Below are 26,548 nucleotides of genomic sequence, written 5' to 3'. Positions count from 1 at the left end.
CGGCTTCCATTAAAGTCAATGTCCAATCCGTGGCTCTTCGGCAATGATATTGCAGGCGATGATGTGGGAAAAGCAGTAGTTTTTAAAAAAAAGCTGTACTGCGCATGCCCAACGGCGAACCGTGCGAACCATCCGCAGTACAAAAAAAAACTGAGTACCAGGTACGCACGGACGCCGCTGCTCCCAGGGCCGAATTCTGCATGCAGTCTGCCTTGCTAAAGCTGCACTAGGACCCTGAAGCTTGCCCTCCTTAAATCCCAGATGTGGACGACTTCAACCTCTTTTTCCTCCCCCTTATTATTTAGCCAGCTCCGCTAGTTTCTTAAGCTCTATAATCTTTTTACATAGAGCAGCAGCTTCTTTTATTTCAACTTTTTGCATTATAACTTTTTAGGACCTAGAAGAAGGATCTGCTTCCTCTCCCTTCTGTAGGAAGTTCAGTCTCCTCCCCCCAGCTCAGATATCTTCAGCCTGAAGCCCCACTTTCCACGTTAACAAAAATTCCTTTATAACCAGAGACTTGGCAGTCAATGAAGGAACAGTAGAGAGGAAGCAGAGGCAACGCTGACAGTCTGCCGGGCCTGAGGATCTCCTGCAAATATGACTTCCACTAGCCTTATAGTGTGGCTACAGTTCCTAGTTTTGTGCGTCTCTTCTGAATCTGGACCCTTAGAAGATGTCGTCATTGATCGCTACGACATTCCGAAGATATGTCCCAGGGAAGTTCAGATGGGAGACTTTGTAAGATACCATTACAACGGGACTCTTAAAGATGGACAGAAGTTTGATGCCAGGTACTGACCTTTGTATCTATCCTAATAGTTGCCGATGGTAGGGACATCTGGATCTGTCACCCCTTGGTGGTGACCTCAGAACATCTTCAGATGTTTTCTTATGAAGACTAATGAGAATTAATATTATCGAGATGGGCAAAAGTAGAATTGGTATCACTAAATGTATCTTTATTGTATTATATATGACAGGTTAGACCTTAACATACATGGAGGAACAATGGTAGACTCTGTTTTTGGGATCTCACCATTTTCTGTACGCTTTTCTCTATAAATATGTAATTATAGCCTACGATAGAGGGTAGAGCAATCATTAGAGCATATAACGTTTAAAGGGGTTGCCTATCTACAGGCATCGATTTCAAATCTCTGTCCCATTCATTGGTGGTGGGTTTGACCACTGTGATGTCTTGCATCATTTCATAGCAAGAATTGGAAAACAGTGCTGTGCACTTTAACTTCTGATGTCTTTGCTTGCCTTTTTTTGGAGACCAAGTAGAGGGGTAGACTATAATGGGCTGACCATGCAGCCTCTGAGAAAAGCCAAGCAGATCCAACAGGAGCTCAAGTGGCATGGCCAACTCTACTGCCGCTTCATTCTAGCAACGGGACCTCTACCAACGGGACATTGATGGGATATCCTAGCAATGTGCCATAACGTGATAACTATAGATGGTGAATATCTACAGTTTGGAGTGATGGACCTCTTCTCTATGGTGATGGAAATCTGTTCTGCTGTTCGGGGAACTTACTAAATATTCTTGGTTGTGGTCATTATCATTGTAATCATAGTATTCAGGAAGAGGCGACTGACTAATTTCGTGCAATGCAAAAATTCAGTTGTTAGAATTTTTGCATTAGAAACATCTTGGAATTATGGAATGGACATGATGATACTGGATCACTGTCATGGTTGCAGGGAGATTGTCAGCTTATATGGTTATGTTTCTTTTTTTTTGCAGGTTTGATTAGTTACTGTTTCCTTATGGAGGAAGCAATATCTTGCTGCACACTGTAAGTCTCCTGTAGAGCTGTGGATGGTATCATAAACGGTATATTGTCTGTACTCCAGATGTTGCACCCTTGAGTCCATCTCCGCTGCACAGTGTAGTGTTAATAGGTGGTTGGGCCTAGCAGGAGCTGCTGCTGTGTAGATGGATGTAAGGGAGGCGTGTTTGAGACGGGTGGGATTCAGGTTTCTGTTTGTAGACGTGGCTGAGCCAAGGATTGCCTGCTGTGCTGCCTGCCTGTAGATGTCCCCTTACAAGCGCTTGAGCGGTCTTTACTATGCTCCATGTTTAACACTAATGAGAATTACTACCAAAAATAAGCAAATTGTCAGTAATGTTATGCTCTTGGGTTATTTTCTGTTGGGTAAGCTGGGTAATTATATAATTCGACTCCTAAGCCCTCACTCTCATGGGTGGGTGATGGCTTTGTACAACCAAGTTATATGGAGCGGTGTTCCATTGGATGCCGTCTTATGGAGGTATTCCATCATAGAATATGGAATATTTCCTGCACTGAGCAGGGGGTTGGACCAGATGACCCTGAAGGTCCCTTCCAACTCTACCATTCTATGGTAGAAGCATTGCATACAGCACCAAATAAAGAAAACAGAAGCAGTTATATCCCCCTAATGCTGCAAAACTAGGTAGATTTGCCATTCATAACTCTAGGAGAACTGGGTGACAACTCCTGCATGCCACTCAAGCCCATGTAGCTGTTATAGGACCCCCGAGAAGAAGGGACTATGCCAAGGCTGACTGCATATCTTATGTTAATGGATGGGAATAACTTCTACAGGGGTCTCTTCCTACAGACCCATAAATGTTAGCGAACAGCAGTGTGGGGGATTAGCCCAAGCATCATGGAAGGGATATTAAAAGCAGTAGCAAGCACTAAGATCTCTTGTCTTGTTCCAGCTAGTAAGGGGGCCATTTTGTTTGTCGGCCCTCTTTCTTGGACATTGATATACCTATGAAATGGTTGAGCAGAGTTTTTAACAACTTGATGCAGTAAAAATGTTTAAGAGAAAATCTTTCTAGAATGTTTCATCATACAGAGCGCAAAATGGAATCATATTGTGGATTTATTAGTTCTGAGTGAAGTTTTGGTTGAGTTACCCTCTAGAAAAGTTTTCCTTAATGTGTGGCTCTATAACTGTTGCAAATGACAGAGAATATTGGAAGTTGCAATTTTGCAACAACTGGAGGACCAGAGGTTGGGGAACATTGCTCTAGAAGCACCAAATTCAGTACTCCAAGGAATGAAGTTGGTCCAATATAATACACTAGTATATATACCTGGCACTGCCTGGGTAGCCTTGATGCCCTCTCTTTTTAAATTTGTGCCTCAAGCTGTTCCAGCGGTCCCTGCACCCCTTGATGTCCTGGCTCTATTTTTCTCTTAGAATTCCTGATGCTTATTCAAGGTCTCTGCAGCCCTTGATGTCCTGGCTCTTTCCCACTCATTTTTAAGTTCTTCGTTTGTCTCACTCACTCGCAGTAATTTTACTTTCTTTACTTTCAACTGGGCTTGTCTGATGGGCTTCTGTTTTTCGGAGGCATTCCGATCCACCACAGGTCTAATCTATTTTCCACGCTGAATCATAAAGCATCCTATTTGATCATAGATTACACAATAGGCCTCATTTATTGAAACTGTACAAAGAAAACTATTTGTTGCACAGTTGAAATCCCCATGAGTAATTTAAGTTGGATCATGAAGAGTTTGTGTACCAAGTTTGGTTCAGATCATCAAGACAAGTAGGAGCCTATGAAGAACAAACAAATATTCACTAGTTATCGATAGTGAATGGAGACGGGGAGGACCGGGATCGTTCCAGCCTGCCCACCTCCATTCACAGTAAGCTGTTCATAAGTGAACGGCTGCCTATTTAGACCGTCCGATTTGCTGTTTAGTTTTCTGCCAGCAGAAACTGAAATGAATGAGAATTCATTCACTTCTCTTCGTAATTCAGTCGGTGCATGCATTTACACTGAACTATAATCATTCAGATTCCCGCTGGAATAGCAGGGGTCCCGGGGAGTGTCCTCACTTCCTCTTGTGTCCTGCAATCTCTGATTGGTTTCTGGGCAGAGACCAGAGTACATCGGGCTTCAGACATGTAAAGAAGCAGCACGGGTTCCTCTGCAGTTTTGCAACCTGAACACTATGGGTGACCATTGCCATCCGCCCTACGGGCATAGACGAGCGGAGCTACACTCTACTTGCACCTGGTGCTTGCTGATATTGTGGTCGGCATTCAGCCTGGGGATTGTTTTTCATAAAAGACTGTGAGTACAGAGACTGTGTTCTGTTAAACAAATAGTATGGCTGCGCTCAAAAGGCTGGAGCACCAGAAAGTACCATACAGGAATGAACTTTGCTTTGTGGACTATGTGAACTGCAACCAGAAACAGCCTTGTTGGTGTTAATAGGCCTTGTTCCTGTTTATAGACTGCTACTAAGACGGAGGCCAAAACTCAGTTCTCTAAACGTGTGTATATAACACGTGAAAGGACCTGCTTGTTCATTGTCTATAAATGTTATGTGGCCGGACCAGCCTCTTATTATTATTGTATACAAAGTTCCCATTTGTTTGAGCACCAAGCATGGCCAGTGATTATCGAGATGCCCCAGTACTCGTGGGGCATCCTGGCCGCCAATTATGTCCCAGAGGAATTACATGTAGACACGTCACAGGTACCTTCATGACTTACAGTGGCCTAAACCTGGGCATGAGGCCTTAATCATGTGATTTCCCCCAATAGCCGATCAAGCCACCATGACTACCTTATGGAGAAATCGGCAGCGTAGATGAAATACCCCTTGGTGCTATCCCCGGTTGACAAGCCAACACTGGATCAGTTGGCTTCCATGGTGGATAGGGTGTCACTCTAGCCTTCTCCCTGGTTAGCAATACCCACTTCATATACCTACCTCCCAACATTTGAACTCTCATTCGCGGGTCATTTTTAAGGGCCTCTGTCATCACCATTTACAGCATAGAGCCTTACTTACCCCTGTTTTGATTCCTCAGCAGTGTACACTAGGTGGCCATTTTCAGCTTTGTCCTCTTCCCCATTGTTCCGCAAACGCTACTTTTAGTTCTCCTGTACTGTATTCTACGAATAACTTCATCAGCCATCCCCTCCGTTCTTGGAAACCCCACCCGCCACCTTGACTAACAGCAGCTCTCTTGCTGCAAAAGCTGATCACTCAGCCCAAATCCTTCACCCAGACTGGCGCCTATTGCGCATCGTATCACTAAATCTCAAAGTCTAAATCATACCCTAGTACGGCGGGGGAGCAAGCAGAGATATTTGTGCACGATTCCAGTAGAAGGGGGATGCGGGAGAAGAAGTCAGCTGGGGAAAGAATTGAGCGGCAGACATGGGTATATGTCGGATATCACCCGTGCATGTCAATGCAATTCAGGCGCATGCGCACCAAGGCTATGAGGTTTTCCTTGGTTAAGCAGAAGTTTTCTGTGCATGCGCCATAAATATACACAAAGGCGCATGTGCAGGAGTCAGAGGACGAGTCTGGCACAAAGAAGTAAGGTGACTCTTTTCACTAAAAATTTACTCTTTCCGAGTCATTAACATACAGCGTGGGAAAAGTTGCGAGAGCGATTCAGCAATTAATGGGGTGCACATAGTTATAAAACCTAGTTAGATCACACCGTCTACACTGCGGCTGCATGGTATGTCAGTTACACATGTGAAAACCTGTTGACCGGTCCCCTTTAAGCTACATCCTCAACCCACCCTGGAACGCCCACAAACTAAATAGAAGAAAGATGTTCCTGTGGGACTTCCCAAAAGCACCCGCTCTTTTAACCCCCACATGGTCCTGCAGACTTCGTTTTTACTGATGCTACACTACAGCCTATATATTCCTGGCCTAGAATATCTTGGAATGAATACCAGAACGAGGCGTAGAAAACGTGTAGGAACCTGAGTGCATTGTTCACAGTGGCATCATCAGAGCATGTCCGGAACTGTACAGCTGCCATGGAATCAGTTAATGCTTCAGCCAGAGGGGATTACAGTCCCATTACTTCTTCCTTGACCTCCTGCTTCAAGTATCTGCAAAATGGAAAAGATGGGGGAGGGGAGTGGTATAAGTCAATATAAACCTGTGAAGTTAGAAAATGATGGATTAACCCCTTCGCTTCCAAGCCCTTTTTTCTTTCTTTTCACCTTTACTTTTTCTTCACTGCTTTAAAAAAAAAAAAAAATCATAGCTTCTTTATTTTTCTGCCAACTAGGGTTTTTTTTTGCGGGACATATAGTACCAATTTTCAATAGTACCAAACTGTATAATGTACTGAAAAACTTTAAACATTCCTAAATAGGGTAAAATGGAGAAAAAAAAATGTTTGTTTGTTTTTTATTAAAAAAATACTCTCTGTCACCATTTTCTGAGCCTCATAACCTTTTTTGTATTCTTTCATCATTGGAGTTGTGTTAAGGCTTGTTTTTTGCCGGACGATCTGTAGTTTCTATTGATACCATTTTAGGTTACATACAACTTTTTGTTTGCTTTACATAACATTTTTTCTCTTGTTGTTCTGGTGTTGTGTGTTTTTTGACAGTAGTTACTTTGCAGAATAAATAAATTATTCTAAAAGATCGGATTTTTATGGACCTGGCGATACCACATACATTTATTTTGTTTTTACTTTTTATTTAAAAGATGAAAAAAGTATGCTTTTTAAACTTTTAATACTTTTTATTTTTATAGTGGTTACGAAAAACTTTGATAACTTATTTTTAACTTTTTTGTTTTAGCCCCAAAGGGGACTTGAACCAGTGATCCTTGATCACTTATACAATATACTGCAATAATTCGGTATTGCAGTACATTGCATTTTTGCAGGCAATCTATTAAGGCATGGCTAAAAGTACCTGGACATGGGATAACGGTTATCGCCTGTGCTTTTATGAATGGAGCTGGAACAGTACGTAAAACGCTCTTATCACCCTCCCCCATTCATTGGAAACAGGCAGTCATTCGTAGCTGATCAGCTGCCTGTTTACATGGGCTAATAGTTGCTTGGTTTTTATGTGACATAACAACCAAGCAACTGCGGCAAGTGAGCGATTTCTTGCTCAGCACCGTGCTGGTGGCTGCTTCTACACGGGGTGACTATCGCCAGGATTTGCCGTTTCCAGCAATGACTAGGGCAATAATCGCCCGTGTAAATGCATACTAATGCTCAGTGTGCATCAGGTACTCAAAGAAGTTTATTTGTCTAGGACCGGGGGGTCGCTTTAATAGGGAAAAATGCATGGCATTCCTGGGGGTCTTCCCAAGACCACCATGACACTTGAAGAGCACGCCGTTGGGTAACAGAGGGAGCCCCCTCCCTTTATTGTGCCATTTAAATTGACAACGGCATCTAAATGGTTACCAGCTGAAATCGGAGTTATCTCCAATTATAGTTGCTGTAGTTGAGCGTCAGCTACCAAAGGCAGCCCTCACCTGCCACGCATGGAGCGGACTGTACTCCTGCGCCCACTCTATACACTTCCTGCCACTAGAGGCTGTACATTTATATCCCTTTCCTTAAGAGGTTACTGTAGGTCTCCACAAGGAGGTTAACGCAGTGTGGTCTGTATCAAAGTCTATCACACTTGCTGCCACCTGGGATAAGGGGTCTTACATGGAATTTCTGATTTTGCTCCCTAGTAGTTACAGAAGTTGTCTGCACATCTCTAGTAATATTGCCCACTTTTCCAGTAGTCACACCAGGGCCAACCTCCCTTTCTCAGTGGGCAGGCACAACAGGGCGCACCCTCTTTGTACTGACATGCTTCTGCTCACAGCAGGCCACACACAGCAAACAATTGCCAGCTACTGTAAGTGTATCTTTATACAATGGTACATTCTGCCAATGGAAACTGGAAACAGTCAGCCAACATCGCTGTCATCGTATGTCTCTATGGTTTCTCTAACTGGCAGCAAAGTGATCCATTCTACAGGGAAAGATGGCGCTGAAGGACACTCTTCTAATTTGTTATAACAGTCGTGAGGGGGCGGTCCAGACTACACAACCAGACAGCAACTATTGGATTTCTCTCCTGCAGTGTCTTCTCCTGTTCAAGCAAATCCCAAAAACTAATGAATGTATATTTCACACAAGTATATTTTTACTTTCACCAGCAATTTCTGACAACAAATTTTTAAAGTGAACCCGCCCTTTAAGCACTAATTCTACGTTGTCTATTTACACTCCTTGCAGTTATGACCGAGGGATTGCTGTAGCAGGATTTGTTGGAATAGGCCGTCTTATCACTGGTTTGGACAGAGGGATTCTGGGTATGTGTGTGAATGAGAGACGAAAACTGATTGTACCCCCACACCTGGGATACGGCAGCATAGGAGTTCGTAAGTATTCATATTTTCTACCATGCCATTGTGTTGACCTGTCATGACACAGAAGTAAACCAGATCTGTAAAGTTCACCTAACTCGTTGTTTGTTTTTTCTCAGCCGGGATGATCCCTGCCGATGCTACTCTCTACTTTGACATCATCTTGGTGGATTTGTGGAACAAGAAAGATGAGGTGCAAATCACAACCCTAGAAAAGCCCAGCCAATGTAACCGAACTGTCCAGGACTCGGACTTCGTGAGATACCATTACAATGGAACGCTCGCGGATGGAACCTTTTTTGACTCGAGGTAGCGATCTCCTTCAGAGCATTTATATATTTTCACCATTAGTCCGTCAGCTTGTACATGTTTTGTATATGAAGATGGGTAGGTTATAGTTTATTGAATGGTAGAGCATGCCGGGATTTAAAGTATCGTTACAGCTGAAGAACTGTAACTTGGGTACAACAGGTTGTAAAGCAATTCAATATTTTTGACTTTCCTTGCAGCTACAGTCGCTCTAGTACATATGATACCTATGTTGGCTCAGGATGGCTAATTAAAGGCATGGATCAAGGCCTATTGGGCATGTGCGCTGGAGAGTGGAGGAAGATCATTGTGCCCCCATTTTTGGCCTATGGAGAGAAAGGATATGGTAAGTACTATAAATTTTGTCACTAATTGTCCTTAAGGGAACTCTGGAACTAAACTATTAATGACCTATTCTCAGGATTGGCGGGGGTCTGCTGCTTAGCATCTCCAATAATTAGCTGAAGTAACACCTGAATAGGACTAAGCAGCTCTCAGGCCATGTAACCAATAAATGTGACAACATAGGCCTGGAAAGAGGCCATGGCACTCAGTTTCTTCAAGCAGCCGATCAGCAGAGGTCACCAGCGGTGGACCTTCACCGATCTGATATTAATAAGATATTTTAAGGAAAAGTCATCAACATTTTAGTTTCAGAAAACCCCTTTAAATGCTTGAAGAGACAACCATTTGTTTTCTTTTCCTCACTTAAAAAAAACATAACTTTTTTTTTCTTCTGTCTGAGGGCTTGCTTTTTGTAGCACAAGTTTTTTTCTTCCAATGGTACCATTTAATGGACCATATAATGTACTGAAAAACATAAAATTTTTAAGTTGGGTGACTTGAAAAACAACTAAATTGTGACAATTTGTTTGGGGGGGCGTTGCTTCTACGGCATACATGTTGCAACAAAAATGATATGTTTTTATTCTGTGGGTTGGTGTGATTATAACAATACCAAATTTATATAGTTTTCGTCATACTTCCTTTAAAAAATTGTTTTCGGTCGTCATCTTCTGATCGCCAGAGTATTTTTATTTTTCCATTGCTAAATTTAGGTGAAGGTACAATTTTGTGAGATGATCCTGTAGTTTCTATTAGTAACATTTTGGGGCACGTATGACTTTTTGATCGCTTTTCATAAAATTTTAGCTTAGATACAGGGTGACCAATAAAAGTCTAATTTTGGTGTGTTTTTTCTTTATTCTTGAATCGTTCACCATGTGGATTACATAATACGTTATTTTAACAGACTGGAATTGTATAGATGTGCCAATACCATATTTTTTAATATTGGAATTAAGTTTTTTCTTTTGAACTTTCAAAACTTTTTCTAATAATAAAAAAAAATTTTTTTTATTTTTACTTTTTTTTGCCTCAGTAGGTGACTTGAACTAGTGATTGTTTGAATGCTTATACAGTATACTGCAATCATGTAACACTTCAGTATTGCAGTATTACTGTAAGAACTCTATTAAGCCCTGCTACAGGCACAGTTTAATAGGCAGAAATACATTGTAGCCCTGGGAGCTACAATGGCCTCTCTGAAGGCACCAAGCTGCCATGAAACACGAACAGCAACCCACTGTTATCTCTAATCACAGCAATTGTGATCAGGTAGTAGCTATCAAAAACACCCACTGTGTATGGAGCAGGTTTGACTCCTGAGCCCCCCCATGCAAACCCCACACATTTACAGCAAATGTGACCAAGGAGTTAAAGGGGTTGTTCCGCGCAAGCAAGCGGTGTTAAGCACTTCTGTATGGCCATATTAATGCACTTTGTAATATACATCGTGCATTAAATATTGGCCATACAGAAGTTATACACTTACCCCCTCCGGTGTTGGCGTTCCCGTCTCCATGGCGCCGGCCGAAGCCTTCTTCTCCCTCGATTAGACGCGCTTGCGCAGTCTTCTCTTCTGTTGAATGGGGCCGCTCCGGCGTGCTCGCGCCGCACAGAGAAGGGAGAAGAAGGCAGCTTTAGTCGGCGCCATGGAGATGGGGACACCAGCAGCGGAGGAGGTAAGTGTATAACTTCTGTATGGCCAATATTTAATGCACGATGTACATTACAAAGTGCATTAATATGGCCATACAGAAGTGCTTAACACCGCTTGCTTGCGCGGGACAACCCCTTTAAATAAAATGTCTACCCTTTTCATGTAAACATTCAAGTGAATGGGACTGAGCTTGCAGTTCCATTCTTTGCCCCTGCACAGTATACAGAGCTATACTAGTTTTGGTGTACAGCAGTTACAGCAAACAGCTTATCATTGGGGGTGCTAGACCTCCACCAATCTGATACTGATAACCTATCCTAAGGATCGGTCATCAATATTATAGAGCTGGAAAACCCCTGTAATGAAATAGTTCCAATGCAATGTTGTTTTTCTCTCCAGGAACAATCATCCCTCCACACGCTTCTCTGGTATTTCATGTTCTACTGATAGACTTTCACAACCCCAAAGATGGGATTACAGTGCAGGACCAAGTCCTCCCTGAAAATTGCAAGCGCAAGGCTGTTACGGGAGACTATGTCCGTTACCACTACAATGGCACCCTCATGGATGGAGTGTTGTTTGATTCCAGGTAATTCAAATTCTTCTTGTTCTTCCTTTATTTCATTATTGTCCTGGATGACTTTCCATCTGCACTGAAGACCTGGCAAGCTACCTTCACCAATACACACTGTTTCTATCATGGCAATTTAGTGGGTGCCAGTAGAGAGTGTCAGGCATTCTTCCACATGTTTTACAGATACAACTTCGATATTCTTGAACTACACTTAAAGGACTATTGGTTATAAAACAAAGTACTAAGTTTTGTATGAAGCAATCACCGTTTCCTTCACAAAATGTTGTAATATTCCCAATTTCTTTGGCCTATAATTATGGAACAATACGAGTTCCATAATTGGACTCGAAATGGACTTCTCTCACCAAATCTTACAGGTGGTCATCTGGATATGTGACCGCTTTACTCTTTAACCATGTAGTCCATGCCAAAACAACACAAGCCTATAACTTGAGGGTCATCTTCACCAACTTACCTGGGCTTGTAGGGTTACAAGAAATTCCAGTCATGTTTTACTGTCTATATTGAGCTCCAATAGCAAAGGAAACTTGGTCATAGGAAGACCTCTATATACCGTAGTCTCTCTGATTATATAGTATATCTGATATACATTTTATGACCTTCTCTACAGCTACTCCAGAAATACCACATACAACACATATATAGGAATGGGTTATATTATTCCCGGTATGGATGCTGGCCTTCAAGGCGTTTGTATGGGAGAATGGAGAAAAATTATCATCCCTCCACATCTTGCGTATGGAGAAAAGGGAGCAGGTAAGTGTCTAAGAGCCAATGAACACTTCTACTAAATAAAGGTCTATCCCCAAGCATTCATGGACTGGTCACAATAGATCTGTTGCTTTACGGACACCATGGTACATTGGGCCACTATTTTTCTGGTGACCAATGATTCTATAGTTGCATGCTTACTTCAATTGTTTGTACTCTTTTTACCACATTAGGAGACAGTATTCCTGGATCTTCTGTGTTGATCTTCAATGTTCACGTGATTGACTTCCATAATCCCAAAGACTCTGTTGACATAGAGGTGACCTATAAGCCGGAAGTGTGTAATGTTACTTCTAAAAATGGCGACTATATCCTGTATCACTACAACTGTTCCCTAATGGATGGGAGCCTGCTCTTCTCATCGTGAGTATTTGTATTTACCTGTTGTAAACTATTATTGCAATCTTTAGGTATTTCTTGAAGATCTAATCTTTTCATAGAGATTTTTATCAGGTAGGAAAATCTTCATCCAAAGAACACTGAGGATAAAAAAATTTTTTTATTCACTTGCTTGGATCCATTCCTACCATTTCTTAAAGAGTACCTATCATTAAAATAAAGTAGTGAGCAGCATGAAGTCTACAGAAAGTATATAGCCTATAGCTGCGTAAATCTCATGTCAGAGAACTGGGGTCCAGGTAACTGAAAGTCCCTGAAACTACCCGCAACCCCTGTGCCTGCCTACTTGCCCCCCTAGGCAAAGCCCTAGGGCGACAACTGGGCAACAGTCCCTAGGCTCACTAGGGATACAGAACAGGAGTCAGAAACACAGACAAAATACAAGGAGACACACAAACACAAAGGCAGGTCAGGCAATCCGGGTCAGCAACAGGAGAAGGTGAGGTACAAGGGGTCAGGCGAAGGCAAAGTCAGGTCAAAGGCAAGCGGGTCAAGCAGGGCATCAATCCAAGGGTACGCGGGTGTAGCTGGAGACCAAACATACACTGGGCACTTCAGTAGGAAACAGAGCAGTTTAAATGCTGTCAGAACTCCCGCCCCAGCAGCTGATTGGGGCGGGGAGCATGACAGCAGCAAAACCCAGACATGAAGCAGCGAGTGCAGAGCAAGCATGCCCGGGTGTCATGGCAACCGGGACGTGGCACGGGAAGGACCCAGCCACGTCCCCAGCAACCCGAATACCTAGGCGTCCGCTCCCTGAGCACGGGAGCGCGCACCCAGATCCGGCGTCCAGGATTACGGCGGCCAGGGGAGGTCACCAAGACCAGGGCTCCCCTGCACCGCACCTCTGCAGCTCGGGAGATAGGACTGGCAGTGCGGGTACGGAGACCCTGAGAATCACTGGTCCTGACATCTCACCTCTCCGAAGAGTCAAAAAGTGCATATAGAGGCGAAAGGAGCACAGTACTTAGCAAAACAATTCTGCCCCTTTCTTCTTATGATTGGTTGGAGTCTTGGGACCTGGATAAACCACAATATAACTTTCTAACATGTTTTTATGACCTGTTTACATAAATTTCAGGGCACTCTTAAAAAAATAGAAGCCGCATAACCTGGCTTAATTGTTCTGTTGGGAATCCCCAGATGCTGTAGACCTCAGTGTTATTGCATAAAGCAAATGTTTAGGTCCCATCACATAGCCCTCGGTTGTGGACTAAGGCTAATGGCAGACTCATTGCTTTTCCAATTTTCTTTCAGACATTCATTTGAAAATCCCCAACAGATCACCCTGGGCGCGAACAAAGTTATTGATGGTCTTGATATAGGTCTGACGGGAATGTGTGCAGGAGAGAAGAGGACAATCCTTGTGCCTCCCCATCTGGGACATGGAGAAAGTGGAGGTGAGTCTTGTCTGAATTCAGGACCTCTTGGCAAAAGCTAAGGAGGTAGAAAATTGATGGATGCCTTATTGTGACTGTTCCCTCCCACCACAGGTCAAACATACATACATATCTGGTCTAAAGGGATTCAGGGTTAGTGAGCTGGTATATTTTGGTCTTGTCATTTAGCGTGATGTTCACCAAAGCAGTAGTGCTAAGACTAGTTAGCCAAATGTGCAAGGCACCTCACTTATGATCATGGTCTTGATGAAGTAGCAAGTCAACATATAGAGCCATTAGGTTTCAGAATACCTTACTCAGTTAAATAAGGTTTATATCTCTTGATTATATTGTAAGTCATAGACCACTGTATACATCCTTATACCTTATCCTATGGCTATCTGGATCTCTGTCATGCTTGATCATTTAGCTTAAAATATCACATATGTTCAGACACAGGACAGGCCTCATCCTGCCATTTTCTGACTTTTCATCCAATTAAGAAAATGTGCACTTTCTTTAGTTGAAACCAATACACTATTCACCATCCTTTAAGGACAAATAAACAGACTGACTACAGTGTCCGAGTAGATCTCTGAAGGTACAAGTCCTGTGGTATTTCTTATGAGAATATGAGCTCATTCTGTTTCCTGGCTCATTGCTAAAAATCTAAAAACCAGATGTTTCGAAGTCCTAAGTATATTGACTTTCCAGTTTTAGAGTTTAACAAGACTCGTTCCACTTTCTCTGGTAAAACAGGTTACTGTTTGTGGTTATGTACATAATGAGAGGTGGCCACTACGTGGTTCTTCAGGTCTTGTAGAATGCCCTGCTGGCCAAAGAGTTGCAGACAACTGTAAAGTTTTCTGCTGGTGAAATACTGATCCCGTTTCCAGGTCCATTTATCCTGCTGGATGATGGTGTTCTATGTGCTGCCATCTCAGCCATAAATTGGCAAATATGTAGATAAATCCCCCCCCTCCTTACCCTTTTAGATTGCAATAAGTGTTTCTCTCTTGTGATCTCTACTTGTTACCATAAATGCTCAACTCTGGCTTCATCACCCAGGAGAACATAAGAGTGAATTTGTAGAGATCCAACATGCCGATCCTTCTTTTCCCCAATGTCTGCCATCAAGGAACTTCCGGCGATTTTGACAAACTTATTACGGGATTACTTAAGTTTTCATATACATTAATTCGATATGGAATATCATTTAGGTGAATCTTCCTATACATGCGGTTAATACAGGCGCCGACAGCTATAATTATCTGTTCTCCGGTGGATCACATAAGATTGTCTTTAGACTTACTTCTCAAATACTTTGTTTTGTTACTGTAGCTCGTGAAGTACCTGGAAGTGCCGTGCTAAAGTTCGACATAGAACTATTGCATAGAGAAGAAGGCGTTCCAGATGGGTATCTGTTTATCTGGACTGGTGATACTCCTGAAAATCTCTTTGAAGCAATGGATTTAGATAAAAATGGAGAGGTTCCATTGGAAGAGGTGAGTAAAAGACACGTTAGGTTATTTTTTAGTTCCTCCCTCACTGGAGGGCCTGTCCTTACACAATCATGAATGATGGGTCAATGCCTCCAACAGGGTCTACACGCTTCTCTAAGGTAATTTGACTGATCAAGTGGGAGGTTCCTAGAATATAAGTCCACCTTTGAGAGATGCTGTTGATTCTTTTGAGTGCCACAAAAGTTGCACAACTTCTGCAAGCACTATTTGGATAGGAAAGAAAAAAAGGGTTGAGAAGATATTCCGACAAGCAGATATAGTCACATTAAAGTCCAACCTGCCCCAGTCAACACATTTAGATGTCTATACGAGTTTGGAGATCCAGGTTTGTCACTTGGTAGCCGCAGCCTACGTAGCTGTGACCTGAACATATTAGGATGGTCTTTGGTCATTTTTAATCCCTTTTTTGCTAGTTTGAAGGACATTTGGCGGCACTACGTTGGTATGCCATTATTGTTCAGTTTGGATGACTTTTTTCCTTTCCATGATGTGTTCAGATACATATTGATAAATCCATAGAATAAACTGTTTTATATCCTTCCCAATTTGAAAATTGTATAATTCCCCTAAATACACATTTTAATCCAATCATTTTATCATTCCAGTTTTCCACCTTCCTGAAGATTCAGGTAGATGAAGGGAAAGGCCGATTCTCTCCCGGAGTAGACCGTGAAAAGTCAATCTCTGACATGTTTGTAAATCAAGATCGAAATAAGGATGAGAAAATCACAGCTGATGAACTAAAACTTAAGACGGAAGAGGAGGCAGACCGGGTTCATGAAGAACTATAGGAGGCAGGGTACTGAAAAAATCAGGGAAGATGCCAGTCCCACCCGTAATAACACCATCCTTGTCTGGGTACTTTGTGCACTGCAAGCATACTGATGCGGACTAGGGGTGGCTACAACCTCTTGTCGCTGCAAGGATGGCAGTTGGCAGCTCTGAACAATACAATCCACAACTGTGGAGGCAACGATCCTGATCTGAAGGACAGATCTGATGGGACATCAAGTGGGGGTGGGAAGAGACTCCATGTAATTGCTAACGCAACAGACTGCCTTCATTCCATTTGCCGAGGAACTATTACAGCTTTTATAAAGAAATTCTCAATCTCTTTGCTGTAATGATTCAGAGTCCCTTTCCCCCAACCACGTCTACAAACCCGCAACGCCACATACTGTTCACAACGGGACAAAAAAGTTATTTTTACAATTAAATTTTTTTTACCCTTATTAAAACCAGTGGTTGAATTTTAAGTGAAACTGGTCTTTGTATTCATCATGTTCCACATCAGGCCGTCACAAAACAGAAAGACGCGAGGCAGAGATTTCAATCAGAGTTTTAATGAAACGGATGCATTTTGTAAAATAAAATAGATGGAGGTTTGAGTCTCTGTATATACAGGAAAGGCTGAGCTGATAGAAAGAGGTCGGACCCACTTCCTAAGGCTGAATTTGCATCCGCAAAAAACAGACATTTTTACATCCGTAGGTCTGTTTTTACATCCGTAATAAAAAAAAACACAAGAAACAAACCCCAATTCATTATTTTTCTCCATCTATTAGAAACTGATCTGTGAAATATGGATAGCACACTGACATTTTTTTCTTGCATCTCTATTGGCTTAAATGGGCGAGTCTCATCTGCAAATTGGACCAGAATAGTGTAGGATGTGATTTGTTTTTCAAACGTACTATGTATCCGTGTGAATTGGCACATTGACTACTATAGGTCCGTGGGCTACTAGAGTCTAGGCAGTTGTAGATTCAGACACTTATGTGAATTCACCCCAATACTTCATGTGATGAGTTTTTTTGTATGGTAGATGGACTTTAAAATCTGCTAACAAAGAAACATCCTGCTATAGAGATGATTAAATGTCCTATTCCTCAATTTATAGGGACTGGTGGACTAGTAGAGGAATCAGTCGGAGCCACAAAATATTAAGGCAATGGCAGGGTTTCGGTGAAAGGCTAATGTTACATGATGGCCCTAGGTCACCCATGAGTGACACCATAACCTCAATGGGAAACAATGTTGGTCAATAGTCACCTTCCACCGGTAAGAAAAACCTTACTAAAAACAAGAGCGTGTCTAGTGGAGCATTTTTGGTTTTCCTAACTTATGCTTATGGATGTAACACTGATCAAACATACATTGCATGAAGCACCTGTATACACAACTGAGAGAAAAGTGCCCTCCGCAGGGGGGGGGGCAGTTTTGATAGAAGTGATCATATGTTGCACCAACATAACCGATTCTTTTTGGTGCGTACTTCAGCCAATGGGGAGACCCCAGCGACCAAAGACTAAGGAGGTTGTGCCAAGATGCCATCCCCTGTTCATATGAACATCAAAGAATGAAGTTTCCCCACCCCTCATGACCTTACTCTATGAGCCAGAGTAGAGAGCCACTCAGTAAGAACGGCTACCATTCTGGTTGACCTTATGCCGTCTGGCAACACTACATTCCCCAATGGCTGTGGTAGTCTCCCAAAAAAATCAGCTGGGGGTGCAAGAGAGGAACCCAGGGTGATTTAGCGGTTTCCCCCAGGCCCCGCATTCTGGGATGGGTTGTGAATAGTGACACAACCCCTTTAAGAAGCCTTGCTGTAGAAAAGCCAAGATTCCCCATGACTGGTTGTTATATTTACAGGGGAAATTAAGCTTTACGTGGTGCCCACTGCAAAGTTGGTATCAGTATGCTCTGGGCCAACAGAAAGGAGGAGAGGTCCCTCATACATGTCCAACCGTCCCATTAGCTTAACAGGAAATAAATGTTGGTTTATGCATATTGCTTTGCTTGCTTGGCTAGTCCTCATACTTGGGCACAGAGGTGTGCCTCTAGTTCCAATATGTTTGTTGGGTAATGGATTGATATGAGGGGGCTAGGTAAGGCTCATCTAAGGGCTTCACTGTTAATTTGCATATAAAGCATGCCTGTATGTGCTCACTGAATTGTTGAGCAAAAGTGAATATAAAAGTAACACTCCAGACATAACTGATACTTTTCTTATTAGTGCAAGGTAAGGATGGGCCATGCATGACACAAGGATTCCCTGTGCCTTGTACCCATGGCTCACACTTCACCTCCTCAAACCCTACATCAGGCATAGCACAGTGTACATTTTCCCACAGCGCCTCTATAACTTGCCTGCAAGCTTACTGTTGGATCGCTCCTGCTACCGGTAGTAAACGGAAAAATTATTAGGGAACTGCGATTTATGCTATTCCCGAATATACAGCAAGAACATGTAAGTGAACCCTTTGGAATTCTCTCGATTTCTGCTTTGACAACTAATAAATGTGGTTTGATTGCTATCTAAGTCACAACTACAGTCAATCTAACTAATCATACACAAACAGTTGTATCGTTCATGCCTTCTATTGAGCACATTAAGTAATTATCCACAGTGCAGGGAGAAAGTAAGTGAACCTTTGTGTTAATAACTTCCCCAAATGCAAATTAGGAAAAGGTGATTCAATTAAGTAGATGAAGTTGGAAGTGCAGTTTTCACTGGTGCTGTGCCCTTTAAATCAAAGCACATAAAGCCTGGTTACTGACAAATCTCCTCTTTGTGTGAACCATACCTTGATGCAAATAACTTTCAGAAGATGCGTCATAGAGACGCATGATGCTGGAAAAGGCTGCAAAAGCACTGAGAAAGACCTAGATTTAGACAAATTATCTACAAGTAGAGAAAATTCAGAACGGTCGCTGCTCTTGGACATCCTGTTAAGATTCCTCCAAGAGTACAATTGGCGACCCTGCAAGAGGCGAGGAAAAAGCCAATGTGCTAAATAAAAGACATGAAGGGTACAACCGTTTGTGTGTTATTACTTAGATTGTGCTGGTCTACAATTGTGACTTAGATCGCAATAAGACCACTTTTTTTTTGTAATAAATGCAGAAATCCAGGTAACTCCAAAGGGTTCACTTACTTCTTATACGGATACACCTGCCCTATTTATCACAATGTAAGTCAGCGGCTTAATAAAGTAGCATTTTTGTATAAGTCTATATTTCATACAGTGTTTGTAAGTCATTCTAACTGAGCAACCACAAGAGGACGCAAAGGTACAGGCTCAGCCTCCACTCATACACAACAGCAGTTCCAATATAAATGGCCAAACATTTTGTACTGTGCTACCGACATGAGAGTGACACCCCCGCTTAGTACTGCACATTTTAGAAGGGTCAATAACATCCTTTGGTTGAGTTGGAAGGAATCCGTAGCAGCTTGAGAATGAATAAAAAGGGTAGTTTGCTGGAAGAAATCAGTTCTTGGCAGTTATGAAGTTGAGAATACCGTTCACCACATCCAGGGTCTCATCTGTCACCAGGACGATGTCGTAGGACTGTAAAAACTGATCCGTCAGTTCCTCAACCTGCAGTGACAAGAAAAAAGTACAGTAGACGCAACTCTGCTTTGTTCCCGTCATCTGCATCTACATCCCTTGTCATGCATCCTGTTATCTAATTTGCCTTAGCAGCAGCTGCCTGGCATTGATTACTAAAAGTTCATTGTGACATCTGACAGACATACCAAAATGGTGGAAATTACTATAAATGTTCTGGCATTCTGTTGTCTAAATGCAATGTTTTGGTCGGTGGGGCTTTACGATTCCGTCCTCACCTTATCATTGAGGAAGCCGATTCTAAGAATGTTCTCCATCGTGGTGACTCCTTCAGCCATAGTCAGGTCGCCCAAAGTGTCTCCCAGGAGGAGGATGTTACTGCGGTGGCTGATCTGCTGGAAATACTCTGTGTCTCTCAGGACAGAGTTATTCTTGTTATATGTATGAATTAATTCACCCTTAAATCCGGTCAGGACACCCTGGAAGGAAGCGAATAAATGAACGAATTATACACCTCCAGAATACATCCTGGTCACCTGACCCGTATATACCAGTTTGGGTTCTTCTCTCCTCCTGCTACATAGATTTCACGCATATCATGCCGTATGCCTAGTAAATGCCATGAGGGGGCAGAGTAAGACACAAGGTTTTCTCCAAATCCCGGTGTCATGTTCCGGCCCCTTAGACATAATATATCCAATCATTTGCCCGAACTGTTCCTTTAATACACAATCTTTGATGTCCGTCTACAAAGCCACTTTCACACAGGCACCCCAAAATAGATACCCCTGTTCAGAGACATACCCATTGTGGCCCTAATCTTATGTCTGTATGCACAACGGGGTCCAAACCGAAGGGAGCAGCCGGTGGCTTTCAGAACAGGCATTTCGCTTGAAGGTGATTTAGCCCTTGAGCAGCCAAAACGATGGAGGACCCCCACCAATGACCCCATTTTGAAAACTACACCCCTTAACAAATTCCTCTAGGGTTGTAATGCATATTTTGACCCCACAGTTTTTTTAATAAGTTTAAGCAAAGCAGAAGAAAAAAAAATAATGATTTTCATTTTTTTGGCAATTGTGTCACTTTAAAAACACTTTTTTTGTACAGCACACATATGAATGAAGGCTTTAACCCCAAAATGGATACCCCTGTTTGTCCTGTGTTTAGAAACATACCCATTGTGGCCCTAATCTTATGTCCGTTTGCACAACGGGGCCCAAATCAAAAGGAGCATTAATCTTCAACTGTTTTTTAGCTTTTTACGTGATCGCCATTATCCATTGGTGATCACATGACAGGGGACCACTTACTGCGGCCCTCAGTCACGGCTCCATGCTCTCAGCGACCTTTAGTAGAAAGGAGCAAGGAGATTTTAAATTTCCTCGGCCCTCCTCAGCTTCTGCGCTTGTCGACATTTTGGCGACAGGCTCATGCTCTGAAGCTGGGGAAAAGCTCTGCGGATGAAGATCCTGTCGAGGAACATCGCCGGAGGCCTTAGGTAAGTATTTTTTTTTAACTTTTACGTGATCGCCGTTATCCATTGGATAATGGCGATCACGTGACCAAGAACCGCAGCCCCCCCGTGAAATCTCCAGGCTCTCGGCTACGTTTGGTAGCCAGGACCAGGGAGATTTTAAATTACTCCGGCAATCTGCGGCTTTTGCAAATGTGTCTGCCACTTTGACGCCGGGCGCGTGCGCAGAAGCCGGGGTAAGGTCCGCGGATAAATCCATGGGCCTTAGGTAAGTCATTTCATCTCCCCTCAAGGATAGAATTCGAGAGGAAAAAAGAAACTTTAAGTTTTTAAACTTTTTTTTCACTTGTCATCCGGTGGATAGCGGCGATCGAGTGACCAGGGGTTACTCCCTGCGGCCTCCCAAGACAGCTCCAGGTTGTCGGGTACCTCGGGCAACCAACAGCATGGAGCCGTAACGTCCACAGTCCACGTGGCTTTAATTCCCAGAGCGAGCGCGTTTTTACGGCCCTGGGGATTAAAGCCCACTTAGCTAGGACATAAAAACACTATGGGGTTAAAAAAAACACCACAACACAAGACATCACCTAACAGGCACTGTCCGCTCTGCCACAGTTCTCCTCTGCAGATCCAACACTTGACTGTAGTCTTCAGCAATTGAATGGCTGTGAATAGTTCATCGAGCGCTGCAGTGATTGGTTCTCGAGCACTGCGGCTCAGCCAATCAGAGCCAGCGCTTCCTGGAGGTGGTGTTTTTCAACCCCCTGACCAGGAAGCGCTGGCTGAAGACTACAGACAAGTGCCGAAGCTGCGGAGGAGAATGGCGGCGGAGTGGACAGCGCCTGTTAGGCGATGCATTTTTTTTTAAAGGCAGATATGGCTTATTTTTAGGCTCCCCCCTGGAAATCCCAACAAAAGAGCGCTGCATAGTCGCACGACTTTGTAGCGACACAAAATTGAGCCATCGCTGTGATTTTCTCGCAGCAAACACGCTGTCGCCCATGTGAAAGAGGCCTGAAGGAAGTGAGGTGTGGATGTGTACCACCCACTTTTACAAATACCCCAAACTTTCTATCAACCTGTCATATACAGCCTTTAACTCCTTTGTGCTCTGATCAGTAATAGTATCTCTCGCCTTCTATATACTTGGGGTGTGCTGGCGTATATTACTGGTCAGTGATGGTGCTGCGCTATCATTTGTGGTTGCTTGCTGTGTTATACAACTGGCACCCGGAACTAATGAACAGGATCAGGGATAACTCCAAACCTGGCCATTTAACCCCTCATATGCCGTTGCTGGCTGCCGCAGATAAGGGAATAACAGAGGGACGGATTTCGGCCCCCCACAATGTAAGAAAGGCTGATGGATTGATAGCAGCAGGAGGCCTAAGGGTCCTTTTACATGGAACGACTAGTGCCGACAGTCCTTCCAGTAACTATTCCTCCTGTGCTTTCACACAGGAGTGATAATTGTTCAATGAATGGAGGCGTAGCATGCCGGAAATCGCTTCCGGCCACCTGCATCCACTCACAGTGAACAGGCAGTCACTCATAGATAAACAACTGGCTTTTTACAGAAGCCGATTGTTGTTTGAGGTTTATGCCTGCACCACGAATAAATTATTGTTTGCCGCTCAGTTGCTGGCAGCGTTTACACGAACCGTTATTGTTCAGATTCCTGAGCTAATCGGTAAGTATAAAAAGGCCCCAACGGTGACCTCCAAGTCTGCCATGACTGTCAGTGTAAAAGAATACTGATAATACACTGCAATACAAAGTACCTCAGAGCAATCTTAGGATCGCAAGCTTACGTCCCCTAACTGGGACGCAGTATTTATGTTTTTCTATTTGGTATCGCTGCATCCATAGTGACCTGTTCAATAAAATGAATGCGATATTCATCCAGATTGGTGCACAATGTAAACAAAAGAAAGGACTTAAAAAATCCAAAATGCTGCTTTTTGTTCACTCCGCCTCTGAAAAAAATAAGTGATCAAGAAATTTTCTGCACACTAAAATGGCACGAAAAAACTAAATAAAGAATATACTGCTCATCCTGCATAAGCCAAGCTCTCACGGTGTTGATAGAAACAAAGAAAAAAAATTCTGGGTCTTTGCTGAATGCAGCAACACCAAATACGAATTATTTTCAAAAATAAAAATAAAATAAATAAATAAATCTTGGTATTTGTATAGCGCAAACTTATTCCACAGCGCTTTCAGGTAATTATTATTTATTACCCCCCACCAAGCTGGGTTCTCATTTTACCGACCTCGCAAGGATGGAAGGCTGAGTCAACCTTGAGTCGGCAACCTGAACCAAGCGGGGATCGAACTTGCAACCTTTAGGTTGTAGGCAAGAGCTTACACTCTGCACAAGAAGCTCATCAAAATAAACCATTTTATTGTACAAACATAGAAAAACATACACATATATATATATATATATATATATATATATGCAGTGTAATAACACAGATGGCCTGCAGAGGGTGGTAGAGCAGTCATATAGTTAGTAAATTAATCACCTGAGTGGGTTTGACGGGGAGGAAATAAAATCTCCAGCCCCGCTACACTCAGTGTCTGTGAGAGACTGTAGTTCTAAGGAGAAGAGCCAAACGATGGCTGAGAGTCAGGATCCTGACAGAGAAGGACGCCCCCTAGGATGACACCCTGCTTGGGTATAATGGACTGTGTGTGTAAGGCACCAGGCCAAGGTTAGCTGGGTTATTTAGTGGCCAGACGGCCAGGGAATGGCATGAATGTGTGCACTGTGGCTATTAACAACAGTACGAAGTTTCTGTTCTGTCTGCAATGTTACTACAAATTCTAGCCTGGACGTGGGTTACCAAGGTGCGACCACCCATGTGGGTAGAGGAGAGACTGGGTTCCCCAAGTTCTCACTACATATGAAAAACACTGTAATTTATAGCACATGGTGATCTCCGTAAAACTGTAGCAATTGGAGGAATTTCAGTGTTTTTTAACCTATTATATCCCCCCACCACCCGAAAAAAAGAAAATTATGAGATTTTTTGCAATACATTATATTTACCTTAAAGGGGTTGTCTCGCGAAAGCAAGTGGGGGTATACACTTCTGTATGGCCATATTAATGCACTTTGTAATATACATCGTGCATTAAATATGAGCCATACAGAAGTTATTCACTTACCTTCCCTGCGCTGGCGTCCCCGTCTCCATGGCTCCGTCTAACTTCAGCGTCTAATCGCCCGATTAGACGCGCTTGCGCAGAAGGGTCTTCTGCCTTCGGCTCGGTTCAGCAGCAGCGGCGTTCTGGCTCTGCCCCCTTCTCCCCGTCATCGTGTAGCTCTGCCCCATGACGTGTGCCGATTCCAGCGACGGGGCGGAGCTACGCGATGACGCGGAGCCAGAACGCCGCTGCTGCCGAACCGAGCCGAAGGGAAAAGACCCATCTGCGCAAGCGCGTCTAATCGGGCGATTAGACGCTGAAGTTAGACGGAGCCATGAAGACGGGGACGCCAGCGCAGGGAAGGTAAGTGAATAACTTCTGTATGGCTCATATTTAATGCACGATGTATATTACAAAGTGCATTAATATGGCCATACAGAAGTGCCGAACCCCACTTGCTTTCGCGAGACAACCCCTTTAAACCGTGCCATTGAAAAAAAAAACAAAAAAAACCCCAACAACTTGCTACACAAAAAAGCCACCCATACGGCTAGGTAGATGGAAAATTAAAGAAACGTTTATTGTTGTTTTTTTTTAATGCAGAGATGAACACTTTCCCCCTCAAAAAAAAAAAAAACTACTAAAATTGCTGCATCATTAAGCAGCAAACTAGGCCTGACCGTCACGGGTAATGGGGTATTGATGCCAACTTTTTTCCCTCCTCCATGTGCACAAAGTTATGTTACAAGATTTTATCCAAGTGACTTTATGTCAGGCAGCAGTGAGGCCTCTCCATGGCCAGCGGAGACGGGACTGATCAGACTTGCAGATGGGGAAAGAAAGGCGAATTTTTAACAATTTTAGGCTCATGGAAAAAATATTTGCACTTCCCATGAAATAACAATAGAATATCTTTCCGTAGAACTCTGCAATGTGCTATACCTCAACAAGTGGGCGATACCAATACTGATACTGTCAGCAGCAACTGAACATTGTCCATGTGGCGACACAGCTCAGTAATCAGAGGAATGGTAACACCCAATTGTCAATTTATTCATGCACTTCCAGTACCAACAACACAGGAAGAGCCCGATTATGAAAAGAATCTTCTGAATGTTTATTTTATGGGAAATACAAATCATTAGAAAAGACCAGACATGTCAGGAGAGCTGATGGCTCCTCTTTAAGACAAATGCCTCAACCTCTATAGCTTACTTACGTTATCATCAAAATCCATGTAGTTGGAGACCACCTTTATATTGGGGTGATACACCCCCGCCTGGCGAATAATCTCCTCCAGAACATCCCCAATCCCAGCAGAGAAGATAAAAAGAGGGATCTCACTGCGGTGCAAGGCGTCAAAAAACTTCTCAAACCCCTCCCTGAAAAACACACGAATGAGGACATTTAAAGGGAGGAAGTGGAGCAGGACGTCGTCAATGTAGCGGCACTACTACCATTACCCTACCTCAGTCTAGCCTGAGACTCCTTCACGACCTGCGACAGCATCTGCTTCTCAATTCTCTGTTCACAGAGCAGAGTGTGAGCTTTACTCCACCTGGAAGAGACAGGCAGGTCAGGACAAGAAAAAACTGCCATTCAGTCTACAGTATTGTGCAAAAGTTTTAGGCAGGTGTGGAAAAATGCTGCAAAGTAAGAATTCTTCCAAAAATAGAAGGGTTAATAATTTATTATTGTCAATTAACAAAATGAACAGTGAACGAACAAAATGTAGGAGCAAGTCACACATGTGAAGGGCACCGATGAGACAACCATACTACAGAGACGAGTGTAAGCCTCATGCATCAAGGGGTAAGGAGATAAAACCTGGATAATGAGGAGGACACCGCCTGCTGTGATAAGGGGGTATCGCACCCCACGTTAATTATGCCAAGTAAAATGTTAAACAACTGTTTGCATTAAGATTTCAGTCTCTGTCTGGTGTTTTTACAAAACATTAAATCAGCACTGGCGTCACGATAAAAATTTAGCAACAGTCCAGTACCATCAAAGCAAAAACCCCTGTTTAGCCCCCTGCAGCCCAGCCCTCCTTAGGAAGATGGTAGTGATAGCCACCAAGACAAGGCTTAAAGGAACATCTACCACTCACATCACTCCCTTCCCACTCTGGCCTGCTACAGAAGCACAAAGTAATGGCAATGTTGAGGACCGTAGATGTAGTGGTCGACCAAGGAAAATTAGTGCAGCAGATGAGAGACATATCATGCTTACTTCCCTTCGAAATCAAAAGCTATTCAGTAGTGCCATCAGCTCAGAACTGGCAGAAACAGGAGGGACGCAGGTACACCCATCTATTGTATGGAGACGTCTGGCCAGAAGTGGTCTTCGTGAAAGAATTGTGGCCAGTAAGCCAAAACAAGGCTAAATGACTGGGGTGCAGGAAA

The 26,548-nt window shown here is 43.2% G+C and overlaps 2 protein-coding genes across 4 annotated transcripts in view; one reads left to right on the top strand and one right to left on the bottom strand.

Annotated features, from left to right (window-relative positions):
- The first annotated feature begins 498 nt into the window (after positions 1-498).
- On the top strand, positions 499-16,411 carry FKBP10 (FKBP prolyl isomerase 10). 2 transcript variants are annotated; one of them, XM_066588094.1, is made up of 11 exons: positions 622-794; positions 1,754-1,805; positions 8,047-8,192; positions 8,297-8,486; positions 8,687-8,832; positions 10,888-11,077; positions 11,694-11,839; positions 12,028-12,217; positions 13,511-13,653; positions 14,974-15,137; positions 15,761-16,411. In XM_066588094.1, the coding sequence occupies exons 1-11, from the start codon at positions 773-775 to the stop codon at positions 15,944-15,946; spliced, it is 1,575 nt and encodes a 524-aa protein (XP_066444191.1). In that variant the 5' UTR covers positions 622-772; the 3' UTR covers positions 15,947-16,411. The 2 variants fall into 2 exon arrangements, with proteins under 2 accessions (XP_066444190.1, XP_066444191.1); XM_066588093.1 differs by lacking the exon at positions 1,754-1,805 and having other exon boundaries at positions 499-794.
- A 67-nt stretch (positions 16,412-16,478) lies between these two features.
- Positions 16,479-26,548, bottom strand: part of NT5C3B (5'-nucleotidase, cytosolic IIIB) — a 25,085-nt gene continuing 15,015 nt past the window's right edge. For both annotated transcript variants that reach the window (XM_066588097.1, XM_066588096.1), the window contains exons 6-9: positions 25,612-25,701; positions 25,363-25,525; positions 19,792-19,992; positions 16,479-19,543 (exon numbers count right to left, since the gene is read on the bottom strand). In XM_066588097.1, the coding sequence (XP_066444194.1) occupies positions 19,433-19,543; positions 19,792-19,992; positions 25,363-25,525; positions 25,612-25,701 (565 nt within the window). In that variant the 3' untranslated portion in view covers positions 16,479-19,432. The remainder of the gene's footprint in view (positions 19,544-19,791; positions 19,993-25,362; positions 25,526-25,611; positions 25,702-26,548) is intronic.

This window comes from Eleutherodactylus coqui, chromosome 13 (genome assembly GCF_035609145.1).
Source record: "Eleutherodactylus coqui strain aEleCoq1 chromosome 13, aEleCoq1.hap1, whole genome shotgun sequence".
NCBI classification, from domain to species: domain Eukaryota; kingdom Metazoa; phylum Chordata; class Amphibia; order Anura; family Eleutherodactylidae; genus Eleutherodactylus; species Eleutherodactylus coqui.
This window is presented reverse-complemented; position numbering and strand designations above follow the sequence as displayed.

Coding starts and splice junctions, on each gene's coding strand:
- FKBP10 (XM_066588093.1), top strand. CDS start 601: ATGACTTCCACTAGCCTTATAGTGTGGCTACAGTTCCTAGTTTTGTGC. Junction 12,218..13,510: donor GGGAGCCTGCTCTTCTCATC/GTGAGTATTTGT, acceptor ATTTTCTTTCAG/ACATTCATTTGAAAATCCCC. Junction 13,654..14,973: donor GGGACATGGAGAAAGTGGAG/GTGAGTCTTGTC, acceptor TTGTTACTGTAG/CTCGTGAAGTACCTGGAAGT.